The following is a 24,242-nucleotide window of genomic DNA, read 5'->3' on the forward strand; positions in this document are numbered from 1 at the left end:
AATTGTGTGGATCTGTGGCACTATGTACTATTTATAAGCTGCCAAGTGTGTTCTTGGACCACTGAAATGGTGACACCTGTACTTGGACTGAAATTGGACTTAGGGACCTCTCTGCAAAAAAGAAAAATTGAAGGACTGGACTGTAATTAAGAAAATGGACTAAAATGCAATTTTTAAAATGTTTGGGACTGAAATGCAATTTTAGAAACTGTTCAGGGACTAAAATGCAATTAAAAATAAAATTGGACTAAAATTGGTAATTTGGAAAAAACGTAAAGTGAAACCAAAAATAAAATCAACAAAAGGACTAAAATGAACCAATTACAAAATACCTCTCTGTCGAAATTTTGACAGGAAAAGACCAAAATGCCCCTAGGGACTAAAATGACTCAACCTGACTCAGATGCAATTTTGAAATGATTTTAAACAGAGATTCAACAATGATTTGTACAGACAAGTTAAAAGACTCAGAGACAGTTACAGGGACTAAAATGGACTCCAATGCAGGAAATGACCAAAATACCCTTTTGTATGATTTTTTTGCAAATGCTTTGAAATAAAATGCAAGAAACACACTTTGGATGGTTTTATGTGCAAGAAAATCAAAGACAAAATCATGATTGAAAATAGTCCGAGACGGAGACAGTAAAATATGCAGATGAAACAAAGTAAAGATTCAGAGTAAAACAACAGTAAATTGACAAATATTGGTGGTAGAAAATAATTTTGAATGAGTATTTTTAGGTCCAAAATCAGGGTATAACAACGGGGAAGATATATTTTCAAACAATCTCTTGCTGCTTCTTCTTTGGGAGTTAGATTTTCATCATCAGCAAACTTGTTTAAATCAAATCCAATATCAGCAAGAAGATTTAGATCAATATCCAACACTATTTGCCCTTGAGGTGGTTCTTCAACTGCCTCTTCCACTAAATCTTCAACTACCATCTCCACTGCTTGTGGGTGCAGTTTGGACCCCGCTGTGTCTGCAGTATCAAACTCATAATCAACTTTCCCTTCAAGTGAATCCTCAACTACCATCTCCAACAATTTTTCTCTCTCTGTTGCATAGGTTTCTTTTTGAGTTGCTTCCATGGCTGATTTAAAATGGGAATGAATATGGAGTAATTTTATCCATGTTGTCTTTTATAGTTCCATGCATGTATATGGAGTGATGGTGAGTTTTAAATAGTGCATGGGTAGTTGAAGTAGTACTCCTCGGCGGTTGTATTCTTTGTGAATTTTTTAACCCATTTTTTAATTCAATTGTGATAAGTCAATAGTCTCAACTTATTTAATTATTAAAGTGTGTTTTTCCACAAGGGTAAAATTGGATAAAAAGTATTAAAAATTCTAAAACATCAAAAGTTTTGGAATAAAGTTTAAGCTCTAAAATATCAAAAGAAAAGGAATGGAGGGAGTAATAATTAAATAAAAAATTATTAAGATATATGTTAATTTTGTAGACCTTAATGTTTTAATGGAGAAAATGAGGCGGTTAGGTGGGGGTTTGGGAGGAAGTGGGTGAAGATACAGAAGGAGGTTTTTTGTGTGGAAGGAGGAATTGGTCCTCAAGTGCTACTCTTTTTTTTTGTCAAGTAGTCTAGTGGCTAGAAATTCAAAAAATTTAGGCGAATAAGTCGGGTGTCCGAGGATCGAACTTCGTCCCCTGTATATAAAATTCAATGTTCTTACCAACTGAGATAAGTTCATAGTGACTTTGTTGTATAATATTATTTTGCAAAACTTTGTTGAGGATACTTGATTTGGAAGTTGGATCTAGTTCAAGGTTATTCAGTAAAAGGAGTTTACAAATTGTTGACTTTTAATGATCAATAACCTCAATCTTCTACAAAAGACATCATCTGGAACAAATCACTATCTATAAAAGTGTCTCTCTTAGCGTGATAGTTGCTGAGCAAAAGAATCCCGACTAAGAATAGTTTGTCTCGTCGTGGAATTCTTCAACCAGGTTCTCTCTTATGCTCGAGTGGTTGCATTAATGAGAAGTTAACCATTTGTTTTTAGACTGTAATTTTTATCGCAATGTTTGGTACTTCATTATGCATTGACTAAGAATCTCTATTGATCTTTCTTCAAATTTTGGTATGCTTGCTTCACAATTTGTTGGTGACCATCTGCTCAGAAAAGATATTCACACTTGCTTTCAAATAATTTGGATGGTGACCATTTGCATTATTTGAAAGGAGAGGAATATCCGGATTTTTCAAAATAAGGAGTCGTCTATCTCCCTGATTGTTGATAGGGTGAAACTTAATTCATGATGGTAGGTTAAGGTGCTCATGCCTAGTTTGCCTTTTGATTTCCATGCCTGGTGGAGTAATTCATCTCTTTGTATTGCTTAGTACCGTTTGACCCGGTTTTTTTTCAGCTTCTCTACATTTTTAAGGAGAAGTTAGGTCAAACACAATATCATAAAGTACCTTCGGAAAAAAATACTTTTTTTAGAATTCATAAAATTGAATGGAATGAGCTTTAACCAAAAGTTGTTGAATGTTACTTCAAAAAACTACTTCTCCGTAATTTATTTCACAAGCACCTCTCTTCAATTCACGCAGGCAACCATTTCTTTTATTTTTTAATATTTTTTTTAATTTGGTTTTTTCTTCCTTTTTTTTTAACCGGTCCATATAATTTTTTTTAAAGGAGAATCAATTTAATTTTATTATCTATTTTTGAAGGAATTTTATTATCTTTTTATCACTTATATCTTTAATTTTAATATCGTTTATTTATCAAAACCTCACAAATATTTTCATTCATGTTGTCATTGAATGACACCAAATATTTTTATTTTTATTCTCTTTCTTTAACCTCACAAATATACACACACACATTAGCGTTTAGAGTAATATTTTATGTCTGTATGTCTGTTTTTTTTTGTTACGCTAATGCGTATAATTTTTTTAGTGTTGCGTAATGCGTACAATTATTATTTTTATAAAATTTAAATTTTAATTAAAAGTACAAGTATAGATGCCTAAAAAAATTATACTTATATATATTTTACACATTTATATTGTAACAAACTATGCATATCTTTTTCTTATTAAAAAAACTAAACATATTTTTTTCAATGACACCAACAATGTAACAAATATAATACCATATAATATAAATTCTTATGTTTTTAAATGACACCAAAAATATGATATTCTTATAACAAAATTTGTTATACAGTATAATTGGAAAAGAAAAAACAAAATATTCTCTAGCTTAGCTCAGTTGATATAGACAATGTATAATATACAAGGTCGCGGGTTCGAACCCCGGACACCACAAAAAAAAAATAATAAATTTAAAGTTTTGTACAATATTTTGTCAAACAACTTTTAACTTAAAAATAACTTTAGAACTAAAAAATTAATAAAGAAACCAAACAGCTTTAATTTTTTCCTTAAAGAGTTTTATTTTAATTTTGTTTTAAAGTAGCTTTTAGACCGAAAAAAAGTCTGACCAAGCGGTTCTATCGGATAATGTTGTTTGTTGGCTTTTATTTTCTTTTCATGATGTTTATTTTTCTTTGTACTTTGACTCTTTATTTTGATTCCTTCATATGCACACCTTGTGCTTATCATGGTCTCATCAATTTTTTTGTTATCATATTTCTTTTGTCTTAAGAAAAAATTAATATTATGTACTTCGTTTGGTTTGATTCTGTTTTAAAAAAGTAATTTGAAATTCGATTTGAGCGGTTTACGCACAAAAGGATTCAAAAATATCTATTCAATTGTAGTGTTATGTGATTTTTTTAATCAATTTTTATTTGGATTGGTTTGGATTGGAACAACGTAATATTTTTGTAAACATTTTCCATCAAAAAATTTATCTTGTATGAATTGAGATAATAATTAAGTTCAACCCTCTTTCAAAAAAAAAAAAAATTAAGTTCAACTGAATGAATTAAATTTCGGTAGAAGTAAATTATTTGTACTTATATATATTTGTTGTCTGCACCCGTACCTCTTTTTCGCGGATGATGTCATTCTTTTTGCTAAAGCTATTATTCGAGCAAGGCTTATTACTCATATATAGGCATGGCAATGAGACGGCGTGGAGACGAGTTTTACCTTCACTGTCCCATCTCCAAGAGAGTGTCCGTAATTATAATAACTGAGAAACTTTCCATAGAAAAGATTAGACGTTAGCGAGAATTTGCACCTTCCAAATCCAATTCCAAGAGATATTATATGCCTGCTTATAACCTTTCTTCTACGAGCTCTTCTGTTACAAACTAACTTATCAGCTATTCTAATAAAATAAAGCCTTAAAATACTATATAATTTGGAGCCTTGTATACAAATTATTTCCCGAAAACAGTACAAAAGTGATAAAGAGACATCCATCAATCAACATGTGTTGGTTTATCGGGAAGAGCTGAATTTTCACAATAGATGAATCAAAGTTTGAATCTTAGCCGAGAGATATATTTATATTTAGTGTAACACATTTCATGATATAGATATTCATTAGGATGGAGAATTATCTGGTCTACATTACATAGATAAGCAAATGTTTGAAAATTGCTTAAAACCTTAACGACTACGGACATTGTTATCTTTGAGTAGAAGTTTAAGGTCCTCCGCTTTTTTACGATTTAGACAGTGACCTAATTGTTCGACAAAAACAAAAGAAAATAATAAATATAAATTGATTTTGAGACACTAATGTCTATTTCTTGCTTTTTAAGTCACTGTCTCGCTTATATTAAAACAAGTACGGGTTTCTACTTACGAGAAGGAGAATTAATTGTTTCTAGAGTTTCAATCCATATGTGACATTTTCTCATACTGAAATCACCATGTACTATATTAATCATTGAATTCCTTAAACCATGAGGTGAGATTAAGGCCATGCTTAAGACATAACAAGACAGAAAATAAGTAAATTAAGATCAAGAATAGTTACATGCTTAACACATAGCACAATTTGAGGATGTACAGTGCCAAGTTCAAAGGACAGTACTAGGGTATGCAGGCAACGTTTCACAACCATATAATTCACTCACTTTATTATGGATAGTATTTGCAGTATTTGAACTCTTTCAAAATCACCATTCAGTTTCCCTTCACTAATCACTAGCCAGCCCCCTATGGACTGCATTAATGCACATTTGTCTTCCCACTCCATTTCAATTAAACACGGACCTGCAGGTTACATGCTCCTCGACAGAGCAAGATCGAATTAGAGTGAAATTGAGTTGACTGATAAACAATTTACTGAAAATTTTATCTACCAATGTAGACACTTGTGTGAATATTAGACGGCGCTTATGGAAATAGTTTTAAAAAAATTCTTAAGTTGTTATGACTTATTTTAATAAATTTATTAGGATAGTTTATGAAAACAATTTACGGTTTATACAAAAATAATTTAACTTGTCTCTTGGACTTTAAAAGCACCTTATGCTAATCACTTAATTAAGTTCTTTAGACTTTCCCTAAATAAAAGTGTTATGTACATACACGACATGGAAACATTTCAAATGGTGAAAGGAAATCTTTACCTAACATAGAAATTGATGATTCCTGAAATGAAATACCATGAAAACTAAGGTATACACAGAAAGATAAAAGGAATTTTTGAACTTTGTATGTGATTGTGAAACCTTCATAAGATTCTTATATGAGACTGCTGACATGTGAGATATACAGAAATAGAAATAAAGAATAATCATAAAAACATATATATATGATGAAAAGATATAGTATCATAATTATGATAAAAAAAAAAAAAAAAAAAACATGTATGTAGGGGATTGAAAGTGAAAAATTTATGAGCATGTTAGATTAAGCAGCCTGCATGGCTCCCTTCATGCCAAATGGAAAGGTTGCCAATCGTTTTGACAAGCTTCTCAGATGGCATTCAGGGAGCCAGGCAAGCGAATCACTAATTTAGAATACATCAATCATTGCAATCCCCTCCAAGAAGCTTAAGCTTAACCAGAATCTGCATCATCAAGATACATGTGAATACTGCTTCATTTTGTTAATATCAAAAATTGACTTTTCATGTATATGACTTCAAAGAGCTTCTAATGAGTTTTCCTTGGTTTTGGAGGAAATAGAACCTTTTAGAGGATATATATTTAAGGTAGTGTTGAAGAAGACAGAAGTGAAGGGAAAGACAAGAGAAAATCCATGAAAGAAGATGAGAAAAGGAAAAAGGTTCCAATTGTTAAAGACGGCAGCCAAGACTTTTTTTGAAGTTCCATCAAATAAAGCCAAAGCTGCCTAAGTTTTACAGATAGACTTTTTGGATTTTCTTCCATTACAAAAGATGACCCCCCTTTTCTCACCCCCACCACCAAAACACATTTTCTTTTCAATTTTCTCTTACACATTTTTTTATCTTTCTACATGTGAAATGGGGAATGGCTATCTGTCAAAATCCTTTTACTTTATTTCAATTAGCATATTATTACACGAACGAATTATCTACACCCGTTTAGCAGTGAATAATCTCATCTTCATCAAGAATTTGTTCGGCACGTGGAGGTTCTCTCCTCCCAACTGTGTTTTCTTCATTCGCAAAAATCAGATATTGAACTTCTGAAGGTGACAAATCATTTACCATGTGGACCGACCCCATGTTGAAACTTTGTAGAAACTTCAAAAATTTATTTATAATGCTCTATATTTATACACTTTCGTAAGTTTTGAGTTTTATTTAAACAACTGCATCCCTTCACGTAAGTGCGTAGACTAACAATTTAAAGTAATTGAGATCTATTTAAGTAGTTGAGATACGTATCATTTTCTATATGCATTGGTCAATGATCAAACCATGAACCAAATTATGTGCAAGCTTTAAGCTTTAATTAACTATATTAATATTAGTAAGTCCATTAGTAAGTACAATGTTGTTAATATATCTACAAGAGTACAAGACTGTAATATGTCACATTAAGGGTCAATGGTTTAGTACGATCTTCAGACTAGGCCAAAGCCGGTCAATAAGACAAGGCCAGAGTAGCAGTTGCTTTTGTTGCTAGGGTCGGTTCCTTTCATATAATGTAGCTGGAGTGAATATGGACAAATGTTATCATGAAGCTCATATTCCATCACCATCAAAACGATTAACTAATTGATAGAAAATTTGTGCAGTATATATCAATGGTTTAAACTAACTATGTAGATTATTTTCCTTCTTTTTTAGGTGTCTGTTTGTTTATTTCTTGTTTGGTCGAGTAAGTGATAAAGTTGTTATCATGTAATTGAAAGGTCACGAGCTCAAGATCTGAAAACAGCCTCTTATATGATAAAGAGAGTAAGGTTGTGTACAATACACCTAATCAATGGCAGATCTTCTCTAAAACCCACAGGTGTCATGGCATCTGGCATATAAATTACACAAGTTTCCCTCTATCACATAGGGTAGGCAGTACGATTTTCTATTGGTGTCGCATGTTCAAGTCCTATTCACCTCCTCTTTATATTTCTATTACATTATATTATTAATTTTATTAAAAAAAAAAGCGTTCCTGAGGGGGAATCAAACCTACACCCCCACACTAGATTGAAGCAATACCTGACCACTAGACCAGTTAATAATTTCAACAATAATTTAAAACAGCTAAATATATATTTCATAAAGTTTGACATCCGAAAAAAGAAACTCAAGCTCCGCCACTGCACCTAATGGTGAGACCGTGCGTACACATGAGCTTGTATTAGATTAGGATTTTAAAGGACAATTTTTGCTTAAAAAAGTTTCAAATATTTTAAAAGATTTTGTAGGATTTTAATGACTTTCATGATTTTCAATTTGGATTTCAATGGATTTACATCATAAGATTTTATGGATTTGTAAGATTTCAAAAGATTTTATGAATTTTAAGAATTCATTAAAAAGAAATTATTATAACACACTCTCTATCGTAATATTCTAAATATAGATTCTTATTTTTATGAGAGAGAGAGAGAGAGAGAGAGAAGGGATAAGAAAGAGATAGTAAACTTTTAAAAGAAAAACAATCTTAAGAAATCTCGTGTTTTTATGAAAGACTTTTTCTTGTTAAAATTTCACTAAAAAATCCCACAAAATTCAATTTATTAAACAATCCTTTGAAATTTGAATGATTTTGAATATCATGAGACTTTTTTTAAGTGATGAAAAGTTTTGATTGAATATCTCAAAAGACTTTTTTAAAATGACAAAGAGTCTTGATTGAATACCACAAAACTTTTTTTAAATTGCAAAGAGTCTTGATTGAATGTCACGAGACTTTTTCATAATTAAAAAATCTTTTAAAATCTCTTAGAATTCTAATCGAATACATCCCTTAACGTACCTTTTTAATATTTAAGAGATAGGAACTTCAGTAAGATGGGACAAATGCTTTGTTTTTAGTCTTGATTCTAAGAAAACTAGTTTTCTGAATTAAAAAATGAAAGCAACTTTATCCAACTCACATTTCTAAAACAAACTATACATATTCTATAAGTGTATTCGAGAGAAAACAATTTGCATAGCTGTGAATGGAATCCTAACCTTGGTCCCCACAATCCAGGAATATGAAAAGCATGAAAAACTTTATATTTCTTTGTATGGTGGTGGTCATGATAAACCTGGTTAGTATGTGTTTGAAAAACACACAAATCACGATAAACCAAATACCACACTACACATTAGAGTTTCTTAAAATTATGGTGAAAAACAAATGTGTATTTGGTTCCACTTTAGAGATCATAATTGATTTGGGAGATATTGAATTGATTCTGATATATTTGGTTGTTGTCGAATGAAATTGATTTTGCTTTCAGAATTGATTATACTTAAAATTAGGGTTTGTAAGAATTGATTTTCATAAATAAATTTATAATTCAACTCACTTTAATTTAATTGTATTCAAACACAAATCACTTTTAATCAAAATTACTTTTAATCAATTCTATCAAACTCACTTCTCCCCACCTATCAATCAAACACACGTCAAGGGCTAGATGAGGAAGTTACATGGGACCACTAATCCATTTAAACCATTTTATTTCTCAAAGGTAATAATAAGCTACATGGCTGACTATAGTCCAACTTCATAAAAGTTCATCTAAAAGATAATTGAGGCTAATATCATAGACATCATATACTTTTATATTATTATTATTTTTTAATGTCGTATATTAATTGTTACGTAAGTTTTTCTTTTTGTCAGAACTTAAACATTAACTTCCAAATACTAAACTCTTAACTCAAACTAGTTGAGACACCCAACCCCAAACTTTTACATGCATATTTCATAAATGCAAAATAATATAGGTTTTATTTGAATTGTCATCCAAAGAATGTGTGCAATTTATCTAACATGGATGGACAATGAACATGTGTATTCAAAAATATATAGGCGTTTTTTTTCCTCATATCGATTCTTCAAATGGCAATCTAATTCTCATGAGTTCTACAAAGTTTGTAATTCAGGTTTGCTATTGGGTTAGGTTTTCTTACCTCAAAATTTTGTCTGAGGTCCACAACTCTCAAGAAAATGTCTTATTTTATTTAGTTTGGCTTTTGCTCATCTAAGTTAAAAAAATGGCTCTTTAACATCTTGAAAATACTAAAATGTCTTCAGCAGCAGTTAACTGTCTTTCGCTCTCAACAACAGTTAACTGCTCGCTCGTTAAATGAATCAACGACAGTTAACGATCGTTGCGTTCTTATTTTATAGAGACAACAACTCCCATTACTCTCATTACTTTTGAAACACAAAAAACAAACTTCAATCTCCCTCAAAGAAACATATCATCCAATTTCTTTAAATTCAATGATGAAGTAGGATGAAACTCAAAATAATATATTGAAACACATTCTCTTTCGTCATTACTCATCTTATATGAAGAAACTCAATGTGAGAATCTGCATAGCTCATGCTCGTTAGGTAGAATACAAAACATGTTTTCTCCATTCTTTTGAGTTTTCTCAAAGAGACTAGTAAATTCTTACACTAAGTAAAACACTTTAATGCCAATATTTATATAAACTTCCATGAATTGACTAAAATTCAACCACATAATAATACAACATCCTCAGGGACAATGACATGTTTGGCTTTCTTAATTGTGTTTATGTATTATAATTGTCATAACACAAATAAAGTTATAAAATATAATCTATTGGTTTCTATTGTCTGAAGTCAATGGCATGTTAAGCAAATGAAAAGAGGTTGATTTGTGTTTTGGAGAAATGTGGAGGTGTTGTTGCTATTTTGGTGAAAGCCGGAACCCAACGACATTTAATTGTTGTTGGCTCATTTAGCGAGCAGTAGTTAACAGTCATTGAGAACGAATGACAATTAACTACCGCGCTGAGAGCATTTTGATATTTTTCACGTGTTAAAGAACAAAAAAGAAAATGGCAACAACAACTTTCATTTTGTTTTAGTAAATGAGGTACTATTTCCATACCCCGAATGCAAATCTAATGTTACAAGATCATTGAGATCTATTAAAGCAATGATATTTTCTAACAGGTTTTTTTCATACTATGGTTTAGGATTAAACCTTCATCTAAAGCTTAAAAATCTCGAATATCAACCACTCATGTCAAGTCATTTAGTTATCAAGTTGCCCCGCATTCGACCACTTTTGTGATATAGATTGATTTAGTTATCAAGTTCCACACCTAAAATAATTTTTATAAACAACTAAAAGAACATAACAAAACCTAAGAAGGGGGAGTAAGAGTATTTTTTATTTTTATTTTACCAGAGTAATTGAGAGAAATGCGCAAGGGGAGGGAAGAAATTTGGGTGTAGATAGCAAGCCTCTATTAGGCTTGGTCCTGCAGTATTAGCCCAAATGAAGTTAGAAAGTGCCCCAAACATGTAGGCCCGGCCCAACTTCCAAACACTCTAACTTCTTTTCTCATCCTCCGCTTTTCTCACGCGACTTTTAAATTTCTCGTTTTACGATGTTCGGATTATATAATCTGAAATGTATTTTATCTACTTTTGTGCAGATTCAGTTCAATTTATTTTAACAAAATTTATTAAAATAACATGATTTAAAATTAACAATAAAATTTACTAATTAAACACGGTTTATAAATTGAGCGCATTTTCATAATACATTACATTAACATAATCATTGAATAAAGAGAATGACATACATCGAATAAAATCCTATAATTACTACTGTTGAAATATGTCCTGAATTAGTGTTGGAAAAATATTCCACATCGGAGAATATGAAGAAATATGGAAAGACTTGGTCATATAAATAAAAGTCTTGTGTGTTAGTATTTCTTGCACCAATAGTTAGTAGGTCATATCGAAGGTAATATTTGACGGTAATAGGTAACAAAATAGTTTAGATGAATGTCATGATTGTCATACAATATTTCATAATATTAAGAAGCATAGACGTTGTATTGTACCATAACATAATATTTCCATGACATTGTCCTTGGTACCGTAACGTAACATAATAGGTTAAGTATAGCGAGACGGGTTAACATTTACTAGATTTTTGACCTGTGCTCCGCTCGGGTTTATTGTAAAGGGATTGACATACGAATAATAAAATGAAATATATAATTGGTAGCGGTGAAAAAAAATAAGTTGTAAGGTCACGTCTTTCCATTTGCAAAGCTCTAAATATCAAAATATATTATTTTTGTGTTGTGTGTGAAATTTTTACACAGTTTATGTTTTTTTTTATTTTTTTAGAGAAACACGTTTAGGGCTTAGTATATATAACCAAGTTTACATGGAAATTAGGGTAGTCGAGTTTGCATGGAAATTAAGGTATTCTGTTCGTAAACATATTAAATAAGTGTATAAAATATTGTCAAAAAAAATGGCAACATGATAGGAATGAAATAAAGGCATGAAATTGATTCAAAAAAAAAGTGTACAAAATATTGTCAAAAAAAAGGCATGAAATTAGTGCAATGAATTTTTCTAGTATTGTGTACAAAATATTGTAAAAAAAAAAAAACAAGAGGATAGGAATGAAATTGGTGCGATCCATTTTTTTAGTATTAAATAAGTGTACAAAATATTTCTTTAAATAAGAATTGTCAAAAAAAAAAGAGTATAAATATAAAATAGAAGGCAACGTGATCATTGATATGCTCATAGTTTTTAGAACAAACGTGCAGCATCAAATAAGTGTAGAAAATATTTCCTTAAAAAAAAGGCAAGAGGATAGGAATGAAATTGGTGCGATGAATTTTTTTAGATAGAATTTATTAGGTTAAATAATTGCAAACCTAATAAAGCAAATGAGCGAGAACAAATTAGGTTAAATTGCTGCAGACCTAACAAAATTAATAAATAAGGAGGATAAGTAAGAGATTAGGTTAAGTATAGCAAGACGGGTTAACGGTTTCCTTTTCAAAAAAATTGCATCTAATTAGGAACATAAATTTATTTTACTTTAGATAAACATTAAATGCAAAAGTGTGGAGGGAAAAATTAGGTTAAAATTAGATTAAGTATAGCGAGACGGAGGAAAATTAGGTTAAAATTAGGTTAAGTATAGCGAGACATGTTAACATTTATAAGTAAAAGATTATTTGTAATCATTTATTATTGTGGAAATCTTTTCGGTGGCTCTGTCCGTGGATTAGCCAGCACATACCAGGTTAAATCTTGTGTCCTTTTTATTATGTCTTTTACTATTATTGTTATTATTCTCGTGTCCCGTTATAACAACTACATATAACTACTACAAATTTATTTGATGACTAAAAAATCAGACAGAATGGGAACTCCGTGAAAATAAGATGATGGAGCATACTCCAAGAATCATGATTACTACATAAAGGAAGAAGGTTTGTCATCCCTCTCGTGCACACTCTGAAGAAGTTAGGAATACAAGATGATGGAGTAGGATAAGGTGGAAATTGATCTGAATAATCCTAGATAAAAAATGGTAAGAAATATAAGTTGGTGTTGAACAATCCACTTTGGCCAATCATACTAACCTCATAACTACTGATATAAAGGTCTCCATTGACCCTCGTACTATCCAAACAAATACTACAAATCAGTTTTGGGGATAGTATGAATGGGCAACAGTGAAACCATCATAACCGCCCCTAAACAAAAATAAGAATGAAAAAGATAAAATGTGAGTTGGAATGAAAAAAAAATTATGAAGAACAAGTGGTTATTTATAAACAAAAGACAAAGATCGATTGTAAGGGCGATTAATGACACTTTGAAAATGTGGTCAGCGTGTCCAATCGGGTAAAAAATGCATGAAACCAATCAACCTTTCTGAGCAAGCCACCATCAATAATTAGGGTGTTTTTGGATTTTATTATCTGAAATGACAACGAGGCCTGATTCAGATTATATCATCGGATACATGCATAAATTGTCTAAAAACCTGTGCTTTGTGGATGTGACACGTTTTAGAGTATATAATTTGAACAAGTTAAATACAAGATTTTTCTTTGGTCCATATTGAATCGACAATTTTTGTGCTCCACGTCGCATAGGACTTCTATAAACTAGTGTGTTTGGTTAACTTGCATACCGCACCACACCACATAATCATGAACACTTATCTAGTAGATATGAACACTTAGCTAACTACAATTTACTACAATAGCAGAAAATCCAATATGTTTAGGGTCCATATTGATGTTACATTATCTAGTTTGAAGGATCAACTTGACTAAATTAACTGTCGTCTCAACCACAAAGACACAAGAAAGTTGGACAATGTTGAATGTCACTGTTCGTCAATCAATTCAAATTGACACATTCGATTCAACTAAATAAAACTCGACGTGGAAACCATGTTCTCTATATTTGGTGGATATAGTTCGAAGGGACTCAAGTTAAATGCTTGCTTTGTAAAAATCTTTTAATGATATTAGGGAAAGTTTATTTCGGCTCAAGACTTACGAATATCATTGATTGCATAGAGAACACATATGAAAAATTTAATTTGGTTGATTAATGATATTGTTTTGCTTAATTATGTTTGTTAGGGGAAAAATTACGCACGAAATAGGAATCGGTCGGGTGATGGCCTGGCCATGGGTCCAAAGAGAGACATGAATGCTAATTTTTTTTTTTTAAGAGGTGAATGCTAAACTATTTTGTTAATCAAAGTTTTAGGTGTGCCGACATGGATAAGTAGTAACCATGTCGCCAGGTCTATACGTTATAAGGTCTCTATGGTCTTTAATGCAAATTTTATCCTACAAGCCGACATGGAGCCATGAGTTTTTCTTTTTTTGAGGGAGACATGGAGCAATGAGTTATAAACAATATTTTTAATTTTATATTGAAAAATATAATCTAAAATTTAATAAAACATAATTTATTATTTTTTGTCAATTTATCAGTTATAAATTCACTTTTGAAATAAATAATTGGGATCCATACATATATTATACAATATATCTACTAACCAAGTAAAACTCGCAAAGACAATTAAAACATTTATCAAGTATTTTAACAATAATAAAACATAAACTCACTTGGGTTGATTTGATAGTATTGATTTGGGACTTACGAATCTACTCATCTTCAAGGTCTTGTGATCTATGAAAATTAATAACATAATTATATTAGACTAGTAGAAAGACGGACACTCACATGTTTGTCTTTCTACTCTTTTTATTACGTTGACGCGGGTAGATTATTAACTATATTTAAAAATAAAATAAAAAATCCAAGTAAATTTTAAATGATTATATATATAATTGAAACACCGTTTAATTGAATGAATATGGCGTGGAATTGCTTAATTAAAATGTATAAAAGTGGAGTGGGCTTAATTAATTAAATGGTATAGCGCATGATCGTTTTCGTAGGGAAGAAGGAAGTTGTTGTCACGGTGATGGAGAAGTAAGGAACTTAGTAGATAGAGGGAGAATTGCGAAGCATAACATAACATAACGTGTATTATTGCCTCGCTGGAAACTCTATCATTCGGTTTTGACTCTCTTTCTTTATTTTGATTCCATCTCTAATTTTTTCTTTCTCCCTCTTCGCTCTTTCTTTCTTTCTTTCTTTCTTTCGCACACAACAATGTCTTACGCATACCTTTTCAAATACATCATCATCGGCGATACTGGTAATTATATCAATTAACCCTTTCTAATCTCTTTTTCTTAATCTTAATTAATCTCAATTTTTTATTATTATTATTATTCAATTCTCTTAATCATGCGTCTTCCAACAGTTCCACCTTCGATTTCCGATCGGATTTATTCTTTTTTTCAGGGTTTTTGTTTTGTTTCAGAATTATTTGATATACATGTATTATATGATATTGATTCTCTTGTGTTATTTTAACAAGCTAACAATTTTGTTTATTAATAAATCATCATCATAAGTATTTAGTAGTTAATTATAAAGAATCGATCAGAAGCACCAGAGTTCGATCAGGGACTAAATTGGAGTCAAAATGATAGTTTAGGGACTAAATTGATGGTTTATTCAATTTTGTTTTTCTGATGGATCCTTTATTGTTAGTTTTGTTTCATTAACTAAAAATGAAAACAGCTGATTGCGTTATTGTTTGATTTGTATTTTGTTAATTATGTAGTTTAAGTTTTGATGGTGGCAGTTCATGCCAAGATGACTTCGTTTTTTAACCTTTTTTTGAAAAAATTGTGTAGGAGTTGGAAAGTCATGTCTTCTACTTCAGTTCACCGACAAGCGCTTTCAACCTGTTCATGACTTGACGATCGGTGTTGAATTTGGTGCCCGGATGATCACGATTGATAATAAGCCAATCAAGTTGCAAATATGGGATACTGTATGTTTCTCGACTCATTCATAGTACTTGTTTATAAATCCTTCCAACTTGTTCAATGTTCATGCTTCATTACTGATTTACAAATCTGTGAAATATTATTGCTGATTCCCGTTTCTAGGAATTGGTAATTGGTTGTGAAGATCATTTCAATCCAGGCCCTTTTAGTTTCACCCTGAAGATTTTTATTTGGTTGAAAATGATATTTCATATTATTATCATTTTATGTTGATTCGTTTGCTGATTATCATATGAAGAGCTATGCAGATAGGAGCTATATTGGGTATTAGGCTTAGGTTTGATGCTGCCGTTTGTCATATCAGTAGTCTGTCGCTATAATTTTGATATCCATGCCATTTTGTTTCATAGAATACTCTGTTAAGTGTGATCTATAGTGTCCTTGGGGCTAATCCATTTACATTGTTGGGAATGAGAACCTAATTATTTGGGGATGAAAGTATTTGAATTTATCTGTAAAAGTTACTATATATATGAAATAAATTTATGGCTTTGTAGATGTAAGATAGGTTTCTAAACTCATCTTCTCAAGTGGTCATGGGGTATGTATGAATGGAAAGATTTTTATCTATTAGATGGGAGTGTAGGGTGTGATATGGGATTTGGTAATGGTGACCCTTAAGGTACCTTCCAGTTTTCAAATGGTTAGTTTTACAAGATTGACAACAGAAATAGGTCCTCTCATTGAAATTTATGTCGCCTTGTTATTTTGAAATTTTGTGTCTATAACTCTCTTTATAATGTTAAAAAATCTTCAGTGTTCCACTTAATATATAAACAGAGATAAAAACAAAATTTGACCCAGATGAGGTTCTGTGAAATTTCAACATGATTATCCAGATTTCAGTGGTGGAAACATTATTCATTTGTTGGTTGAGTTTAATAAATTGTGAAGCTGAAGGTACTGAACTTATTCACTATATTTCAGGCGGGTCAAGAATCCTTCAGATCTATCACAAGGTCATATTACAGAGGAGCTGCAGGTGCACTGCTTGTTTATGATATAACCAGGTATCCTCAAGCTTTGACTTCTATTATCTGAGTTTGAAATCCCAAAATACAATAATTATTTTCGCTTAAAATTAAAGAAGCAATACATTGTGGGGGATGATGAAAATCACTTGGACAAGTCATGAATGGAGTCGCTCGTATTAGACTATAAGTTACTCGGTTCGATTGTCTCTTAAATAATCTCACCAAAGTATGGAAGAAAAGAGACACTATCGCATGATGGCACTTAGCTAAGTATGATCTTCCTTAGGGTTAGGAACTACACCTGCCGCCACCTCGCAGTCCATCTCAAGGATTACATGAAATATTAATGTTATATCTTCCAATCGCTTGAAATATGATTTGCAAATCATTTTGGACTGTTTATTTCTAAAATGCAACTGTTTAAATACAATTTCATAACTTGGGCTAAATAGCTTTTAGATTTCTTCTAGGGAAGATATGACGAGTTTGTCCAACAAAAATCAATTTATTGAAAAACATTGATAACACACATTTTGAGTTTTTATATGCCTTGGGAGATACATGTTTTGAGTGCATCCCCAATTTAATGGAACAACATACTATGTGGGACAATTTTGATGCATGGATGTCTATGTAGTTTCATGTTAGTTTTATGTGTTGTTTAATGTAAATAAGGCACAATAAAAATAATCCTGACCCTGTGTTTATGAATAGGAGGGAGACATTTAATCACTTAGCTAGCTGGTTGGAAGATGCAAGGCAGCATGCAAATGCAAATATGACAATTATGCTGATTGGCAACAAGTGTGATCTTGCTCACAGACGGGCTGTAAGCACGGAAGAAGGTGAACAGTTTGCAAAGGAGAACGGGTTGATCTTTATGGAGGCCTCAGCAAAAACTGCTCAGAATGTTGAAGAGGTCAGAATTCACATCATATCTATTGTTTTCTTCATTTATTTCCCATCCACCCTCCCACAAACAAGGAAAGCCAGATTTTATACATATCAGGTTCTTAGGTTGAATATTTTGGAAAATTATCTGTATAAAAGTTTTAATATAACCTATCCTTTTACAGGCATTCATAAAAACAGCTGGAACCATATACAAAAAGATTCAAGATGGAGTTTTTGATGTATCAAATGAGGTTAGTTTCTTTTTTCATTTTTTTAGATTTGTCATTCTTTACCACGGGTGTTTTCTCACTTCATTATTAATATCATTAAGAATTTGTGGGATATTCAATTTCACTGTGTCCTTTATTTTTGTAATACAATCTGTGTATGTTTCAAGGGAAGGCTAATGATTATTATAGAAAAGTGTAGCCCTTCTGATTCAAGAAACAAGTCACTGATAATTTTCATATGCTTGCAGTCTTATGGAATAAAAGTAGGATATGGTGGAATTCCTGGACCATCTGGAGGTAGGGATGGCCCTTCTGCTGCAGGTGGAGGCTGCTGCAGTTAGTTGAAGTGAAACATATTGCAACCTACTTGCTTCAATGTAGTTCTTTCTGTCTTCTCTTCTGGGTTTGGAAATATGAAAGTATATACATTCTACGTGCGTTGATAAAATCAGATAATTGTATAATGCTTTCTTTTTAATCTTGACTTTGTATCTTTCACTGAAACTCGCTATTTGTTTATATTTTTGTGCATAATTAATTGATCTGTTGTTTCATTCTTCTCACTTCTGAAATATAATTCTTGGCATTAGATTAGCCGTAAAGGCCATAAATTTATCAAATCCTATTCATAAGATATTGACAAAACTCATTAGTGATTAGGATACCCCACCAGTGCCATTTTTTGGTTTTGGATAACAAGAGGACATAAGTCCGACAAAGGAAAAAACTACCATCTAATCTAACAAGACGCGGAGTAATATCAGCTAAATTAGTGAAAATTAACGTACTAATATGAGAGGACAATGCTCATATAACACCTCCGTCACAAGCTATAGTTGCAAGAGCGTCAACACAAACATTAGTTTTTATGTACGAATGATAAATTTGGACCATATGTTGCAATAAATTCCAACATGTTCTTGTTCCCACTTTCGAGGAAGATAGTAGTGGCCACTCCACTCTATTAAAACCACAAGCTCCAGCCAACTTCAAACCTTCAAATGCACCCAAAAGTTCAGCTATATACATACCACAACTCCTTAATCAATCCTTTTGAGAGGCTGCAAATCCACTCCCCACTTTTACCCCGTAACACTTGTCCAAAACTAGCTATATATTATTTTAGCAACATGCACATGAGGATGTATTTATCAACTTTTTAGTTACCACATTCTAAAATATTCTTTCTAAAAAATAGCTAGGTGTATTCTAGCTAATGCTCTAGGAGTTGCTAACTTACACCATTTATGGTTTAGAAGGAGTGTTATAGTGATATGCACTTCAATGTGTATTTAACCACTTTTTAGTTATCAGTTATGATAACTGAACACACAATCACAAACACAATATAGACACCACGTACAAAATACGTATAATTTTTTTTTCTTTCTTTCTTTTCTTTCTCTTCTTTCCCTCCCTTGCTTCCTTTCTCTATCATCTATCTCCTACCCACCCAACAACCAACTATCGCTTCCTCTCTCCGGCTCCGGAACCACCACTCTCTTACACCATCGCCTTCGGCCTCCCTACGCCGCCCACCGCCACCGGCCTCCCTACGCCTCCCACCGCCACCGGAGATGGGTCAGTTCTCTGTGCAACCTCCTTGTCCTCTCACGCCTTGCTGTAACCGCCATGTCCTGAATGTAACAACACCATCAGAACCGCCACCGTCCATCGTCAATTACGATGCGTCCGGTGGCTGGATCTCCGGTTGTCTTAGATCCGATCGTCCCGTTGTCTCAGATCCGTTCGTTACTTTGCTTTGGAAGAGAAGTTTCTACTCCGATTCTATTTTCATGGTGGTCTGTTATGTGAATTTAATCTTGCTGGTCTGTTTTTGTAACTTTTGTTGAGGAAGGAAAGGTGAATGGATGGTGATGTTACAGTGAAGAAGAACAGTTAGAGAGAGAAAGAGGAAACTACAGTGAAAGGAGGAGGAAGAAGAGAGAAAATTACAAAATTGCACTTCCAATTAAAGTTGAAATGACATAATTACCCATGATGTCTGTATTGTGTTTAAAAAAATGTGTTCAGTTATCATTTCTGTTTTAGTTATATATCTTTGCTAAAACACTCCTTCTATAATATGCACTTTAATGTGTATTTAACCACTTTTTAGTTATCTATCTTTTCTAAAATACTCCTTCTAAATCATCGAAGCAATACAATAACGTGTGATAACTGGTTATGGTTCAAGTATTCCAATCTGGCATTCTCCTTAGCTCCAAAATGAAGTGAATCCTATTATAGTACCTCCAAAAATTCAACATGCAACAACTGCCGCTGTAAGTCATTTAACTGATCCTCAAAATGGTTCTTGGAATGAAGCGTTGATTAAGAATAATTTTAATTTAAAGGATGTTGATAATATTCTTAAAATTCATTTACTTGGCCGTGAGCAAAATGATGCAATTATTTGGAGGTTTCAAAGAAATGTGTTTATTCGGTTAAAAGTGCATATTTTGTTTGCGTGTATATGTTGATTAATAGAGATGGTTGAAAAGTAGAGGATTGATTGGAATAAGTTGTGGTCTCTACTGATTCCTAAAAAAGTTAAACATTTTATATGGCGTATTGGAAAGGATTGTCTAATGAATTGACAAAAAATGAGTTGCAAAGGAGTATAGCGTACCTTAAATTGTGTAATTTGCCGATCCTAGACGGAGTACAATTGACATTTGTGCTAATAATATAACATGTTGGATGGAGATAAAAGCTTTGGGGATATTTTCACCCGCATGTGGAAGAGATTGTCGATGAAGCAACTGGTGAGTTTTTCTATGACTACTTGAAGTATATGGAAAACACAAAATTTGTAATTGTGGGAAAACAAAATTAAATAACATGATTAGATTTTGCAGTGTGCACAGGCAGTGCTCAACACTAAGACACCACGAATCAGCAGGAGACACATGTCACAGTTTAGCAGCCTCTCGGGGATAGTTTGTTGAAATGGAATGTCGACGCCACAATTATCATTGTTGATCAAACAATTAGAATGAGAGCGGTCTTACGAGATAGTGAAGGACAATGAGAGATGTTTTAAAGATTTCTATGACTCCAACCGAGAGTGAAGTCTGGGGTTGCATCAAGAACTGGAGTGGATCACAACTCTGGGTTATCAGAGGGTCATTTTTTAATCAGACTACAAGATGTTAGTTGATGATGTGCATTTCAACAAGGTGAATCATTTAGAGTATGGTTAATGGATAAAAATTGTAAAATTTTACTCTAAAATTTGTGTTTACTAGACGTCAAGCAAACAGAGCACTCGTGTGCTCTTGTAAGGACAACTTTATTCCACACTTCTCGCAATATGTTTGATGTAACTCCACCTTGTATTGCTATAATAAAATGTCTTAAGTTTGTTTGCGTAAAAAAAAAAAAAATTGCTCGGAAAAAAAATGCTTTGAAGAAAAAGATAAATATCAACAAACAGGGTCTAAAAATCCTCCTAAAAAATAAAACGGGTCTAATAATTATCATTTAAAAATTCCGTCAAAGAAAAATAATAATTTATTAAAAGTAAAAGGCAGGTATGGTCATAAAAAAAATTGAAGGGAGAGATGGATATAAATTTATTTTTATTTTTTTTGAAGAAAGCTATGGTCGTAAAACTGTTACGTAGTGTTTGTCTTCTTTAGATATGGAGATCGCTAAAAGTTAAGGCTATAATGTTTATTTTATATGCTGACAATTTAAATACAATGTAATGTATATTCTAGTAAGAACTATCAGGAACCCTTCTGCCCTTGAAAAAAAAATAATCAGCAACCCTTCTAGATTAAAGTGATATATACTATGTAGTTTAATTTCGATACATAATTTTTTTTATACATAAACTTTGTAAAAAAATATTTATAATAGACAATCACAATCATTCATTCATCCTTCAAAAAACAATCAATCATTCATACAACTTTAGAAGTTACTCTAATAAAACATAAATATTTATAATATTAAGACGAATATAATTGATTGATATTATAAAAATGATGTACATTACTAAAGTACAACAAAAGTTTGTGCCGAAAAAAAGAATAATAACAAAAAAATTGACATTCACATCTTTAACCAAGCTAGTGCAATATTCGTATCATAAAAGTTATTATCTTTCTTTTCAAGTTACTTTTTGATTTGAAGGTAAATTTCCACAAAAATCTATTGGTTTGTGTTAATGTTAACTCTTCATTATGAGTGCCCATGATTCACTTTGAAATTTCTCATTGTCTAAAATTCCATATTTTGTTGAGCCATAATAGGAATAAATGAATCTACAAGAGTAAGTTGTTAATCAATGTTTTCTTAAGGAAATGAATCTGCCAATACTTTCTCATGATGCGTCTCACAAAAGAAAATATCAATTGATTATGAGATCATTAACATGATTCTTATCAATTTTTTCTTGATCAGAGGGGGATTTTACATTACAACGATCTATATTTTATTGTTGGCTAGGCTGGGCGGGTTCCTTGATTCCCTTATCCTTGTTACATCGAGCCATGTTGCTCTTAGTAGTTTCTTTTCTAGGCTTTTGACTTATATCCTTCTTGATGGGTTGATATTTAGGAGGATTCACTCTAAAAACATGTTCCTTCTATTTAGCTTATTACAACTTGATAAACAATGTCCGCTAGATTGACATTTTGTATAAAAATTTGACATTTTTTTCTTAAAGTATAGGGACATATAATGCAAATTTTTCCCTTTCTACAAGAATGGATTGATGAAGTCTTTAAGAGAGGTTCAAATCAATCAGCACTCTGGCATAGTGGTCAAACAATCTAATTTTTGTAGCATCATCTAATGAAATAGGTGTTCATTAATCGTTAGCAATTTCGAAAAGGGTTTAATGCCTTCAATATTCATGAGTTCATCTTTGCGCTCCATTTAGGAAGCCTCCCTTTACCCCTGTTCACAAATAGAACCAAGGGCTGAGATTAAAATGTTAACATAAAATATTTATTTAATGAATAACAAAAGCCACGCGCATCCTCCTTTCTCTGTAACAACAATTTTTTTTTCTCTCTCTCTTTTTCTGTTTTTCTCAGATCTCAAATCATGATTCAGTTGTTCAATTTTTCAGCTATCAGATCAACAGAAAAGATGGAGCATATGGATATTGTTGCAAGATCGAAGGATGATGCTTTGCTATAATTTTTTTCCTTCATCAGTATGTTTAGGAGATCCAATAACTTCTTGCACTTCCCTTTTTTCTTTGTGGCAATTCGGGACAGCGACAACTGATAGTGAGTTTCAAAGCAGTGTGTGAAGCAAAAGAGGGAGAGAGTCGTCGCTCAATTAACAGAGGATGACGGCGGTGTCGGCGAGAAGGTGAGGGATGGGCAACATGCAACTATGAACGATGAGAAAAACGATGCGTGTTGTTTCAGAAAAAGGAGGATGCGTTTGGGATTTTTTATTCATTAAACAAATATTTTATATTAGCCTTTTAATATCAGCTCTTGGTTCTATTTTTGCCACATGTCATTCATCTATTACGTGAACAGGGGTAAATTGAGGCTTCTTAAATGGAGCAAAGATGAAATCAATATTCTTGGGGCAGGTCAACGAGCCTAATTCAAACTTGTGCAAGAGTCCACTTTTGTGTGTTGATTGTGAAATTAGGGGACCATACTTTTTGAAGATCATCATGGTTGGAAAAACTAAATAAAAAAACCCTATGCCCAAAGTCACCAATTTACATGAACCAAAAATTTTCCAAAGGTTGGAGAGTTATACTTGAAGACAACGCGTAAAAAGCGATTTTTCCCCTTTGGATAAGATTATTCTTATGTGCAAATTGTTGTTTCTATAACTTTTGAGTCCCCTGACATACCTATCTTCTATTATTTTGGTCAAGACAGAGTCCCCTTTGACACAGGGCAAGAACAACTAACTCATTTGGACCTCATATTGAAAGGACAACACTTGAACACAAGTTTGTTGTTGTGTTGGTAACGGGACCGGCGTCAGATCCACGATTTGAGGAGAATTTGAAACAAGAAACTTCCATGAACATGCCACAACGACTGAGTGAAACACAGACTGACAATGTCATCAACCAAACTGTCGAAGCAACCCAACAACACAGGAGAACCAAAACCCAAACACAAAAACAATAAAATCTAGGAAGATCAACAAAGACCAAATTAAAAGCTAGTTGAACAACGATGAACAAACACAAAGATTAAAAAAAGATTGTGAGTATCAATAAAAAAGAAAAATATCTCATTCATCAATAGGTAAAATTAATATTGATATAAATATAATAGATTATTATATTTAAATTATTTCCCTTAAAAAAATTATTAGTTTAAATTATCGGAACAACGTCCTTATAACATAAATTTAAATTAATTAAAAAAAGAACTAAACTTAAATA

The 24,242-nt window shown here is 32.1% G+C and overlaps 1 protein-coding gene across 1 annotated transcript; it reads left to right on the plus strand.

Moving 5' to 3' along the window:
* The first annotated feature begins 14,772 nt into the window (after positions 1-14,772).
* On the plus strand, positions 14,773-18,420 carry LOC11407181 (ras-related protein RABB1c). The gene is made up of 6 exons (XM_003594305.4): positions 14,773-15,056; positions 15,604-15,743; positions 16,687-16,769; positions 17,448-17,652; positions 17,810-17,878; positions 18,106-18,420. The coding sequence occupies exons 1-6, from the start codon at positions 15,011-15,013 to the stop codon at positions 18,196-18,198; spliced, it is 636 nt and encodes a 211-aa protein (XP_003594353.1). The 5' UTR covers positions 14,773-15,010; the 3' UTR covers positions 18,199-18,420.
* Positions 18,421-24,242: the final 5,822 nt, after the last annotated feature.

This window comes from Medicago truncatula, chromosome 2, assembly GCF_003473485.1.
Source record: "Medicago truncatula cultivar Jemalong A17 chromosome 2, MtrunA17r5.0-ANR, whole genome shotgun sequence".
Lineage (NCBI taxonomy): Eukaryota > Viridiplantae > Streptophyta > Magnoliopsida > Fabales > Fabaceae > Medicago > Medicago truncatula.